Source organism: Urocampus carinirostris, chromosome 3, assembly GCF_059441175.1.
Source record: "Urocampus carinirostris isolate Australia breed hairy pipefish chromosome 3, RoL_Ucar_1.0, whole genome shotgun sequence".
Lineage (NCBI taxonomy): Eukaryota > Metazoa > Chordata > Actinopteri > Syngnathiformes > Syngnathidae > Urocampus > Urocampus carinirostris.
In genome coordinates this window covers 32623869-32637302 of record NC_142351.1, presented here as the reverse complement: position 1 = coordinate 32637302, position 13434 = coordinate 32623869, and the positions used below count along the sequence as shown (strand labels likewise).

At 38.1% G+C, this 13434-nt stretch overlaps 1 protein-coding gene across 1 annotated transcript; it reads right to left on the bottom strand.

Annotated features, from left to right (window-relative positions):
- Window positions 1-1697: 1697 nt before the first annotated feature.
- Window positions 1698-11344, bottom strand: pnpla4 (patatin-like phospholipase domain containing 4). Its single transcript, XM_088331499.1, has 7 exons — window positions 11309-11344; window positions 10932-11113; window positions 8868-8962; window positions 8654-8789; window positions 5245-5310; window positions 5003-5158; window positions 1698-2627 (listed from the first exon to the last, which is right to left on the bottom strand). The coding sequence occupies exons 1-7, from the start codon at window positions 11319-11321 to the stop codon at window positions 2496-2498; spliced, it is 780 nt and encodes a 259-aa protein (XP_088187625.1). The 5' UTR covers window positions 11322-11344; the 3' UTR covers window positions 1698-2495.
- Window positions 11345-13434: the final 2090 nt, after the last annotated feature.

Here is a 13434-nt window from a genome sequence, read left to right as displayed (position 1 = left end):
TTTTTAAATGTTCTATGCCTATATAGCTACTGGACAACATTTTCTGCAGGTCTTAAAAATAATTCAACAATTTAAAAAATGGCAGGCATCCCAAATTCCCATTTGAGAAAAATGTCTGGCATTAAAATAATTATACAGTCATTAAACACATGTGCATAGTGCATTCTGACTTTAAACAGCCTCCCCACTTTTTCACCAATGAATTTTAAAGAATGGAGAAAACAAAGTATTTTAACAAAATACTATACAAGCATACATATTAAAACAAGAGGTTATGAAGTGGAGAGACTGTTTAACCGACCATAACCCTCTTTGCCAGGCGTTTCCAAACTTTTCAGAGAGCGGGCCAGATTTGGTAAGCTGAAAATGTGTGAGGGCCGACTTCAGCCTGGCATTCTTTAAACAGTTTTGAATAAATTCACCCTCAGTGAAAGGTTTGCAGTGCTTGGAAATCAGCGCCGTGACCTTGTAGCAGGCTCTCGTGAATAAATGCTGCTGTGCCATTAAAACAGCTTCCAGTTGCTTTATCTTTTCACAGCGTTCTTTTCCAGTTAGCTTTTTGTAGTCTGTATGTTTAATCTGCAAGGCCTCTGTATAATACAGTATATTCTTTCAAAACTGTCACAGTCTCTTGGCAAATTAGACAGACGCAGTTTTTTTGGTGAAAAAAAGACTCCAATTTGCACTTGCCCCAGAAGTGGCGGCACTAATGTCAACTTACTTTTTTTTTAATTTACGGTCACCATGTTGGAAATAGGGTAAGCTAAAATTCTCACAGAATATCAAGTGTAGAGGTAAGATCTTGGATCCGGACCCGAACCGAATTTTGGGCCGGGTTCGGGCATAAAATGTAAATCATTAAGGCCCGCGTACTTCTGCGCCAAAGAGCACCCTTGGTTTGAGGGGCCGATGTTAAGCCGAAGCTGCACTTTGGCGCTGCACGTATTTCAGATGAAGTGCAGCTTCGGATTTACTTTGGGCCCAGACCCGCAGATAAAGTTCATCGGTTGGGTTCCGGCCTGTTCTGGCTCTTAAACCCGCGAGCCAGGTTGGGTCTGGCTGGATGTTTTAGGCCCAGTCTTACCTCTAGCCAAGGGCAAGGTGACCAAAGAGTTACTGCCATCATCTGGTAAATTTTTTAATTTTTTTTTACAAATATATCTTATACTGCAGTCTATATTACTGGTGGGCCTCATATTATTATTTTCATGACGGAGGCGCAGGCAAATAGGAAATTGGCCACGGGCTGTAACTAGCCCCCTGGACTTTGGACATTCCTGCTCTATGCAAATCAGTGTTGGGGCACCGCCAGTTTAAACTGTGTGATGATGAGATAAGATCTAATGCATTTTCAAATGTATTTTGTACCACTGGTGTTAAGTGGTAATGTGAAGGCACTCTCACCGCCACGACACGGGATAAATTCCCACTGCATACAGGGATTTGCAATTCAAATTATGCAAAAATACCTCAATTCACACAGAAACTCTTTGTGTAGTCTCACCTCTGTGCGCCTTATAGTCTGGTGCGCCTCATGTATAAAAAATGTACGACAAACTATTGTCTGGGGTCGCCGCTTATAATCCGATGCGCTTTATAGTGCAGAAAATACGGCATATTTCCACCTCCTTTCTCAATGTGCTGTTTTCCCATTTGTATGTAATTAGCAGTTGTTTGAGTCGTTATGACACTGATGCTATTCATTATCTCATTTATGGCAATTCCCATTACATCAGCATAAAGCTGGCAAATCCATGTTGTTGGTTTTTTTTTAAACACACAAAGTTTCGAACGCACACATCAACTGGGAGTGGAATTAAAAAGGGTTTAAGTAAACCGTACAGACAAGGAGAGTGCATGCAAAACATATTGTACATTAAAACGTATGAAATATTCTTGCTTGCTCACAAGACAGATAACTACCTTTGTGATAAAAGCAATCTAATAACTCATTCCCAGGAGTGGACACTGGACTGCAAAGTCAGCTTCTCAAGAGGATCTGTTTGGGGACCCCTTTAACTGATTCATTAGTAGGAGTGAATTTTACAGCACAATAGGATAAATTATTACATGTGAATATTACACAGGGAATAGTTTGTCTCTGAAGTACAGCCTTAAAATAAGTTATAATTAAGTCTTGTTATCAGAAGCAGCAGGTATGCTGGCGTGACATGGAAAATAAAGTATTTCAAGCTCGGGTGCAAGTCAATATCTTACAACATTGACTCCACAAAATCGAACACACTGTGGGATTTCCCGCTGAGATGAGGCAACCAATGCCAAAAACGAATAACCTCTCTGACAGATCAAATCCTAATTAGTTTGCCTTCTTCCTGGAATTTTTCAGAACGTTTGCAGTAAGAAGATCTTATACTGCCCTGAGGGAAGTCGTTGCGTTCGCTTGCCGCACCTGAACTGACGCAAAGCCTGCTTGTGCGTACACGTGTATTATAAGTGAAATTCAACCCATTCTTTCCTAACACTAGCCACTGGATTTATCTTAGCCAACCTTCCGTCTTGAGGAACCTCATGGCGTCATCAAAGCCTTCTTGACAGAGGAACTGCATTCTGTCGGTAGGTGGTGGGAATAATGCCTGGTTCAACCGTTTGATGTTTTCAATGGAGAACTGTGAAGATCATAAAACAGGCCAAGTTAAGAAACATGCGCCAGCCTTCCAGACAACATTGTTAATCCTCTTAATCTTGATTACTTCGAACATGATGATCCCTGAAGAACCATGTATTTGTTACATTAATTGTACATGGATCCATTCTGCACACATGCACTATTCACTGTGGGAGCATCAGCGATAAAAAAATGGTCACAGTGAGGATTCACACGGGAAGCACAGAATGACAAGGTCAAGTGGTGAAATCTCATCAAATCTGAAGAAGGGATGATGAGAGGAAGAGTACCGGCAACAGTATCCCAGTGTCAAACTAAAAAGACAGTTTACTAATTGATAATTCTTATTTTATTTCTTTAAAGGGACAGTGTGTAATATTTAGTACCTCCTAGTAGTAGAAGAACCTTTTCACAAAAAAAAACATTTATTTGAATGCTGGGCATTATTTTTAAAGAAAAGAAATCATAGGACGATAAATTTGTATTTCTTTTACATAGTGGAATCCGTACTTAAGTCACCCTTTTGTCTGTCTGCCGTTTTGTTTCTTGCGGTGGCACTGGTTTTTGTCGCATTAGACAACGGTACCGTTTAGTGGTCAAATATTACACACTAGGGCAGCATTTTGTCAATAATACACATTATGACTAATGTAACAATGCAATGTTATGAGCACTATGAAACCGTCAAACAAAAAGCAAAACACACAACTATTTCTTATACGCAATACATTGCACCACGTACACTTTACCTGGCACAGCTTTTATCCATGACAATAAACGTCAGTTGGAAAGCCACATCTCATTAACTTGACACCTTCCCATGGTCCAAAGTAAACGTCTCTGTTCAAATTTTTTCTGTGTTGTGGGTAGACCTACTCTGAAATGCCCGACTAAAACCACATTACCGTGGTGATAGTTCTGTTATGCATTGTTGCCAGAAAGTAAATCAGTGAATAATTAAAAAACATTGATAAATGTTACTTAATCTTTTTAGTTTAAGTGAATATAAATCTTAATAATGTATTCACAGTTTTAAGACTTTCAAGAATTGGATTTAAGACATTTTCATGCCAATAAAGGCCTTATTTTTTGAATACTGAATTTAATGCATTTTAAGACTTTTTCAAAGATACCCTGATATGAGTATGAATATGGGTGTGTTTATTATGTAAAATTTCTAAACATTACAGTATATAAGTTTTCCAAAACCTCAAAGGGACAACTTGTATATTTGCCCACAAGATGTCGCTGTATTGTGTTGTGCAACTGAAAAGGAGTGCTAAAAACCGCAAGAAAGAATATGAACGCGGAGACTCAGAGTGATTAAAACCACATCATTTTTCTTCTCATTTTTTTGCACAGCCTTTTCAAGGTTTTGGCTATCCGTAGCAGCAAAATGGTGAACGGTAATGCCAGCTCCCTCTAGGTAAAACTCGTGTTATGTCAAATAAACGCAAATTTTTCGTCAATACGAGTATTTAAAAAAAAAAAATGTATTTTTGCTGATTTTTAAAATATATTTTTAGTGTTTTTTTTTTCTTTTTTATTATAAGGCGCTAAAAATACTCACTGTCCCTTTAAAACGAATATGAAAATGCACATGCATAGAAAGAAACTACATTGAGCAAACAAAAAATGTAAACAATTATGTCAACATATAACGGGCAGCACGGCGCAGTGGTTAGCATATGTGTGGCACAGTTCTAAGGTCATGGGATCAGATCTTCCTGTGTGGAGTTTGTATGTTCTTCCCATGCTTGCGAGGGTTTACTCCGGGCTCTCCGGTTTCCTCCCACATCCCAAAAACATGCATGTCAGGTTAATTGGCTGGTTCAAATTGTCCCTAGGTGTGAGTGAGTGAGTGAGTTGTCTGTCTCTGTGTGCCCTGTGACTGTCTTGCAACTAGTTCAGGGTTTCCCCTGCCCACTGCCTGAAGATAGCTCGGATGAGCCCCAGCACCCCAGCGACCCTACTGAGGATAAGCGGTGCAGATAAAGGATGGATGGATCATCATAACTGTGCATATGAAGCAAATTATGACAGCTATGAGTTGCCAAAAGCCTCACTGGCTATACATTTTGAAGATAAATTAATACTTTTATTTGTGCCTTGTGATTGTGAAAATATAATAACTACAATTCTCAACAGCTCATTTGAGTTTATGCATGGTAGGCATCATTCTGGGAGGTTACCACTCGAAAACATAAATTATGACACCGAATTTCAGACAACAACTATAACACAGTGTCATAACCAACACAAGTTCGCCAAACTAAGCTCAGATATACACAGAGCAAAATTTGCCGTGTTTTTCTGGTTATGCTCTAAAATTCAGGTAAAACAGTACGTATTTTATACAAAAATCAGCCTAAATACCAGTATGTTCATGTTGGCCAGCCTTAATTTTGTCTTAAACGCTTGTCCTTTGGGCAACGGGCTCACATCTTGCATCCCAGCAAATGGTGACACAGTGATGGTTCGACCCACAGCCAGGATAGGGAGGCTGTCAGTAAAGCCTCCATCAATCCACTTCTACTGATAAAAACAAAATACACACATGCAATGACAGTTGTTTTATATAATAACATAACACAGTTGAGCTGTGAAAGATAAAGTACCTCTCCTCGGAACTTAATCGGTCGAAGACCCGCATAGACTGGCACAAAGCTGCTGGCCAAGAGAGCCTTAGGAAACAAAAATTTGTGTCAAAGTTTCACTAAAACTAAAATCTGTGGTTGTGATTTAAATTACTTTCTTGTGTGGGGCTTTTTTGTCTTCTAAATCGTTTGAAGGCGGTGGTAGTGTTTATATTTTGGACTGGAAAAAAAATAATAAATTAATTAAAAAAGGATGGCCCAGGGTACAGAATTTGTCCATGCCAATTTCACTATCATCCTTATAATATATTTAATATTCGTACATTTGTCTTCATTTGCCTCTCAAGCTAAAATCGCATTGTAACAAATGGAAAATAAACAACCTATATTGGAACAGATTCCATGCTGCATGCTGCTGACGTCACCCCAAAAAATTTGTATCACAAAATAGGCTGTATGGGCCACCACAAGTCTAAATTTGGAATTTGGATTGATATTGTGTCTGTAGAATATGAATTCAAAAGCAATATCCAGATTTTTTTTTTTACCCTTATCTGGGGACAGCCATTTTGAAAGTGGAGGTTGCAAGGTGATGGCATTCGTGTTGCCCAGGCTCAGCTAACAACAAATCATGTTTTCTGAAACCGAACTTTTATTTGTCATTAGCTAAGGCATAAGCAATATCGATGTCATCATCCTCTGAACATAACTCCAAAAGGGTTACTCACTGTGATGGATGAAAACAGGTGGATTTAGCTTTTTAACTTATACCAAAAAACAAAAAACAAATGCTGTGTTTAGACTCATAGGGCCCCATATAAAATTCTACGGAACCCTTTGGGTTAACATCCGTTTAAGCGATTTGAGGTTTTAGCTACCCTATCAATAACCCAAAGTTCTGTCTAATTAAAAAGCATATTGCCATCAATTTAGGAGGCATAATAAAGTAAAATGATATATGTTTCTACAGTTTAAGATGGTTGTAACTATACTGTACTGTAGATGCAATTGTAGCAGGATAAGGGTATCAAACAATTTAAAGACCTATATGCGAGCTGCCTTTTTATAGTTTAGCCAATCTTGTGGCTTCCTATGATCTTCCTCAATCATTTTGATCAGTTACTTCCAGTTTCGTGATTTTATTTCAAAAATCTTTAATTGTTTTCCGACCTTATCTCCAGGACAGTACTGGGAACAATTGCTTTTACTTAACAGAGGGGAGTGATTTCAAACATCTGCAATCACATACTGTCATTGAGTGACCAGTCCTGTACTGGAACCAGGGTGGCGTGGGAAGCAGAACTTGTTCTATAAATTGATTATGAATTTTGAGGAAAAGCGATCTTTAGAATAAAATTGTCAACCTCTTGTGATGGGCTGTGGCCTTCTCAGTTTAAAGTGCTGCACTGAGTTCATTACTCAAAGTCCAAACTTTCTCCCATCTATCGAGATCTCCTGGATAAGTGTGATAAATGCCATGGTTTGTCCTGTAATTTAAGTCATATGTTCTTTTGCTGCCCCAACCTGGACAACTTTTGGAAGTGCTAGTTTGACTCTATTGTCAACTATTCTCTGGGTGACGTTACAACCTTCTCCATCAATAGCAAGATTTGGTATAACGGTCACCTCTATTTCATTGAATTTCACTCAAAAGATTATTATAACCTTCACATAGTTGCGAGCGAGGCAGTGTTTATTACTTCATTGGAAATCACCAAGGTACTCTTAATTTTCTCTGTGGTTCAAGGACACCATGTTTTTTCGGAAACTTGAAAAGCTTAAGTACACTTTGAGAGGATCCACAACGTAATTCTTTCAAAAATGGCTTCCCCTAATCCCCTTACTTCAAAAGCCTGAAACAGTCGCCCTCCTAGATACAAGGCTGATGCTATTACTGTATTTTTTTGTGTATGTTTTTAAGTACACGCGCACTTAGCTAACAACATGAAGTCGAGCAGAGACGGGTCAGGGGCAAGGGGGCGGGCGTTTTCTTGTCTTTTTTGCATATGTATCCCATGCTGTCATTTGATAATGCTTTACCCAGCAATTTTTGTGAGTTACGTAGATATGTAGATAGATCTTATTTCTAACATAGGCACTTCTGAAAAAAAGGACAATGTACATTCAACTATAATTGCACATCCTGTTGTATTTGCTCAATGCAAGATTTTTCATGTCCTAAGTTTTAATGCCTACATAAAGATTTCAGCTGCAAATAATAAGCAAAACAATAGTTGCCTTTTCAGATTGTTAATTAAAGGAACAGTTCATAATATTTGAACACGAGATGTCTTTGTGTTGAAGGATTTTTTATTTTATTTAATTGACTATAAGGGATTTAATACAATACAATTAAAATTTTGTTGAATGCAGTGGGGATTTTTCACAGAATGCTGAAGGTCGCGCCGTTCGAAGTGTAGAGTGTTTTGGCTGGGGAACTTTGATAGCGGGGAGCTGACGAGGGAATTAGGCCTTGTTTTTGGCATTGCTTTGAGCTCATAAGTTTTCTTGTTGCGAGCCCTCTAGACGTGGCGGCGGCGTTCGGCGAGGAGGCGGCGGCGCACCCATGGGGGTAGGAGTTCCTGGCCCATCCCAGGGGAGGAGTCAGCCTGCCCAAGGGGGAGGGGCCAATGCCCCGACGCATCAAAAGGACCGAACCCGGAAGACAGACAACCGAAAACACGAGCAAAAAAGCACAAGGAAGAATACAAACTCCAGAGACTCAAAGTTACTTAACTTTTTTGGCCAGCCTTTTTTAGGTTTTTGGTTGCCAATAGTAACAAGATAGCAAACAGTTAATTCAGTCCCAGTATAATATTTCCGTTGCTATGTAGATGACACTCAACTATATCTTCCGATGGAGGAATCTGCCACACTAAACTGAAAATTTGGAAGCCCGCCTCACTGAGATTAAGGAATGGATGTCACTCAACTTCTTGCGCCTTAACTCTGAAAAGACCGAAATGTTAGTTATTGGTCCATCCAAATGCCGTGACTTGTTCTCAAAAACTGGTCTGAACATTGACAAATGTAATATCACACTTCTATTCTATAGCATACGAATAACCCCTAGATTAGGGAATGGTGTAAAGCAGTCTGAGGTTTGCAAAAATATATGGTCTGTGCAGCCCTTTGAGACTTCCTGTGATTAAGGGCTATACAAATAAACATGACTTGACTTGATGTTTTTACGATAGATCATGTGTTTTTGCTTACTATTTAAATCAATAGTTTTTTAACGAATAAAGTTTTTTTTACCATTATGAAGTACCAAGTAATACAGACTGTTCCTCTACCATCAGCTGCACTTTGGTTGCTCATAGAACCACGCTAACTATAATAACCACAGATAAATTAGACATAAGTAAAGGATCTTACCACTTTGAACTTAAATATAGATATGTATGGGTGTATTTTTGTGCATGCGCACCTGTATGAGTTCTTCTCTCTTATTAAATTGTGACACAATCAGGTTTTTGCGACTTTTGGAGTGGGTCAATGACACATGGAGACGATCAGATGCTAGAATGTGTGCATCAGTAGGTAGGATCTCCTCAATCCCTTCACTGCAAAACAGCAAGTACTGGAGTTAGATGTTTTGTCCGGTTTCTGTCACTACGAAGAAGTGTCTAATGGGAACGTACCGCAGCTTGGACATCAGATCGTATCCAGGGGTTACTGCTCCAAATCTCTGTTGTCTTACATTTTCGGCAATACCGTAAGTTAATTCTTTGCAGTCCTGGAAAAAAAAGTAAGGCACTCAGTTAAAAAGGACAGTTTGCATTAATTGACCACTAGATATCGCTGTGCCTCTATTTACGAAAGTCTTTACAAAGGAAAGTTTCAGGTGGAGAAGTACCTGATTGGGACAACATTGCCTCTAGTTACGAAGTCAAAAATACAGTCCGGTAGGCACTGCTATTAGCCGCTCCCAGAGTTTCTCAAACGTGAACAAACTGGCTATCGCTTCAAATCTGCCTGGCAAACCAGTGTGCATGTGTTACTCCAGCATGCTCTTTATGTCACCGGCACAGTTCAGCGACGAGGAGGTGGAGTGGTTCCGGCAAGACGGCAGGGAGGAGTACGAAGCTCAAAATGATGACGTCTCCCTCACGCATTTCCGACAAATTATCAAAAGCTGGCCAAAGCGGACGTCATTAAATCATTTTTTCAAGAAAAACGAGGTAAAAAGATAAATGAATATTTTTTTTATTATTTCCTATATTCTTTGGTTATTTTTTTTTTTACCTTAAGTGCCTCTTGTTTTATGTTTAATGTGTGGTGATCTAATATTAACATGTATTTGATTCATGTTCTGATGCACTTTTATGATTTATTAGAATAATATAATACTGGACCTGCGTGGGGCTTGGAACGGATTAGCGCAGTTACATGCAAAACGCGTCTCTACTTACTAAGTTTTCAGGTTATGAAGCTAGTCCCAGAATAAAATACATTTGTAAGTAAATGTAAGACTGTACTGTGTTGTCAACCAAAAAAAGGGTGCTAAAAAGCACAAGAAGAATACAAACTACATACCTACTAACACTAATACTACTGGTTTACATGTTCGACTTTCCTCTGTTGTATTCTTCAATATCCTGAAGACGGATTGTGTTTTGCCTGTAAAAATATGGTGCGTGATAGAAACAACCGCTTTAGATTGTCAAAATGGCATATATGCAATCTACAGAGAATCAAATTGACAAACGCTTCATTTTACTTCTTTTTTTCCCCCAAACCTTTTTTAGATTTTTGGGTACTCGTAGCAGCAAGATGGCGCAAAATTATGTCAGCTCCCTTAAGGTGAGGCTCATGTTATGTGATCATTTTATTCTGGTTTTAATAATGGACAAATGCAAAGGCGATTTCATTGGATGCCGGTTGCTTATTTATTATTATTAGTGCACAGTGTTTTTCTTTGTTTTGACTAACATCATTGTTGCTATCGGCCAATCATGTTTCTGTACTTTGATTTCTACACCCTTCAGGGCTGATGTGTTTGTTGTAACCTTGAAAATTGAATATAGAGACAGAGCTCAGAGGAGGGCTATCGGACAGGATGGAATTCTCTTACCTGAAAACTTGTCTCCCAGTCCTCCCTGCTAGTTCAAAATCCACTGATGCCTTCTCCCCTTTTTTTCAGTGTCGACTTGAGTTTAAAATTATCAGTGTTTAAAATAAATGCTAATTTCTTAAGCTACAAGTATTTATAAAATTGCTTTCTTATAGGACACGTAATGTATTTTTCAATCTATGTTTTTTTTTTTAAATGGATGATGTTTTGGGAAACTAGGAGGTGCTAAATAAACAACCCCAAATACAAAAATGTAATAATGAAAAGCACAATCTTTTGCAGCCAGGCAGTACCCTGGTATCTTAAAAAGTAAGCAAAAATAGATATAAACATGCATATTTGAAATACTCATAGGTCGAGGAATTTGCATTTAATATAACTGCATGAGTCCACAAAGAACAGCCTTACCCAATCGTTCGTCATCTTGCTGCAACAGGTAACCCAAAATACAAAAAAAAACTAGCTCAAGGCCGGGCAAAAAAAATGGAAGTTTGGGCACTTTGAGTCTCTGTAGTTTGTATACTTCCTTGTCCTATTTAACACTCGTTTACAGTTGCACGACACAATACAGCGATATCTAGTGACCAAAGGTTACACACTGTCCCTTTAACATTGACGCTGGAAACTCAACCTGGACTTTATCTGGAGCTGTAAGGAAAACAGCAGCAACAAGAGCCCCAGCCGAGGACCCTGCACAACACTTGAGCGAGTCAAGTAGCTTTTGCCCATGACCGAGAAAGGCTTTCACGACTCCCAGGTGGTAAATGCCCAAAAATCCACACGCCGCAAAGGACAGATTCACCAAAGCCGTTCCTGAACGAATTCACAACAGTTATTACAATTGTACTTTTGGATCATAACATCCGATCTGAATCAAACCGGAGCGACCTCAAAATTCCAACAAAACCAGTAATATGCCACTTTTTTTTCCAAAACAGCCCCATTTGAAAAGGAATTTTGCAAAGGACGACCGAATAAAAGGTAATAAATTCATTAACGTATACTTACGGGGGACTGACATGTCTTCATTGTTTAATGTGACAATGAAACAGGAAATACTTTCAGTTCTTTCCTCTAATTTCAAAATAAACGTAATTTCACCGCGTGACAAAAACGAATTAGTGCATGTCAAACCCAAAAAATAAACACGAAAATATTAAGTGTTACTGTGCAGTGCGTTCGTTTGTTAATCCTAAATATCTCAATTGATAATATTTGCTGATACATGGATGCACATTCAGAGGAGGCACATTTTTCTAAATCGCTGAATTTGAGTTTTAAGTTATGACTGCCATTAATACAGTATGTTACTGTGAAAAACATTTACAGATGCATGATATTTTATACCATATTTTTTTTTTCTTGAAATAGAAATGGAAGAGCAACATTTTAATATTTCTTTAAATTTGGATTTCCAACAAATGATGTTGTGCCGTGCGAAAGACATATCTCCATTTTTGCTATTCATTTTCTTTCCATTTTTCCATTGTTAACATTCCCAAAATTGATACGTTTATTCAAAAAGAGCAGCACATAAACTTAATTTATAAGGTAACACAATAAACATTTTTCTATGTGAAATTTTACATACCGCTTTTCTTGCTTCAATAAGATTTGGGTTCATTGATTCGTAAATCTGACTGCGCCTCACCAGACACAAAACTCACTGCTTGTCACAAAACGATGTGACATGGACGTAATATCCAAATTTCCTTTTTTTAAATTTTCAAGGAACATAATGTTTTACTATAAACTAGATAAAAACAGCAACTTTTGGCTTAACTTTATTACATACTACTGAATAAAAGTGTCTGAGGCTAAATTCATGGAAAACTTTACTCAGATTATCCAAACCAACTACTCTATATTACAAAAAAGAAATTCATTTTCTGTAATCTTTGGAAAATGATAAATATAGCTTCAGAAGTCTTCTGAACAGCTTAACAGAGGTCATACTGCTGCTGTAGTCACCACACTGCGATTTAATTACCCTAAAGATAAAGAGAGGAATGGTTATTCATTGGAAGAAAAGGCAACCCCACTGGTAGACGCCATTGCAGAAGACGTCCGTGAAATCCACGGATAAAGGAAAAAAGAAGTCCAATTTTAGATATCAGTCCAATTATCCGGAGAGGCCTTCTAATTAAGTGTGGGGTGATACAAAGTAATATAGGGAACATTATTCAAACCCCATATGCTGTTTAGGAGTTCTGTTGTGTGAGAACATTTATCCCATTCCCAGAGTTGTGTATGTCATCTCAAGGTTACACTTTATGTTAACATAAAGGCCCTAAAAAGCATGTTTTTCTTTTATAGTTGCCAGGATGAACCAACATCAAAATGAAATGATAATTAACTACGACTAAGTCAGCACTGTATTAACAGAAAGAATAGTATTTAACACATACAGACTATGTCATGCTTTTTCCTGGTATGTACAACTAATTTCATTATTTCTTTCTCTCCATTTAAAGGATAATTCTGATCCAAGAATCATTTTTTGCAGCCCTGGCACACATCCAAATAATGTCACTTGAGAGTAAAAATGTGGACATTTATGCGTTGGACTATCTAGTGTAAATCCAGACTCAGGGTTATTAAATCAATGATCACTCATTTTTTTCTCTCTCAGGGTTTTTGAGTAAAGAATAGCTCTGTGATCAACATGGCAATGCTAGAAATTCAATTAGCTTTCTGACTTAAAAGAAACATTTAACTGAAATACATAGAGGTCTAAATTGATATAGTTTTATAGTGGAATGTCTTTTTGATATCTGAAATTTCGATTCATGTTGCAACTTATGGAGGGGTCTGAAATTTTCATCGTAGGTGCATGTACACTGTGAGAGAGATAAACTAAAAAAAAAAAATCCAGAAATCACAATGTTTTTTAACAACTTATTTGTCTGAAAAAGCCGCAAATAAGTATTCGAACACCTGAGAAAAATAAAGGTTAATATTTCATACAGTAGCCTTTGTTTGCTATTACAGAGGTCAAACGTTTCCTGGAGTTTTTGCACCAGGTTTGCACACACTGCAGGAGGGTTCTTGATCACTCCTCCACACAGATCTTCTCTAGTTAGGTTTCTGGGCTGTCACTGAGAAACACAGAGGTTGAGCTGCCTCCAAAGATT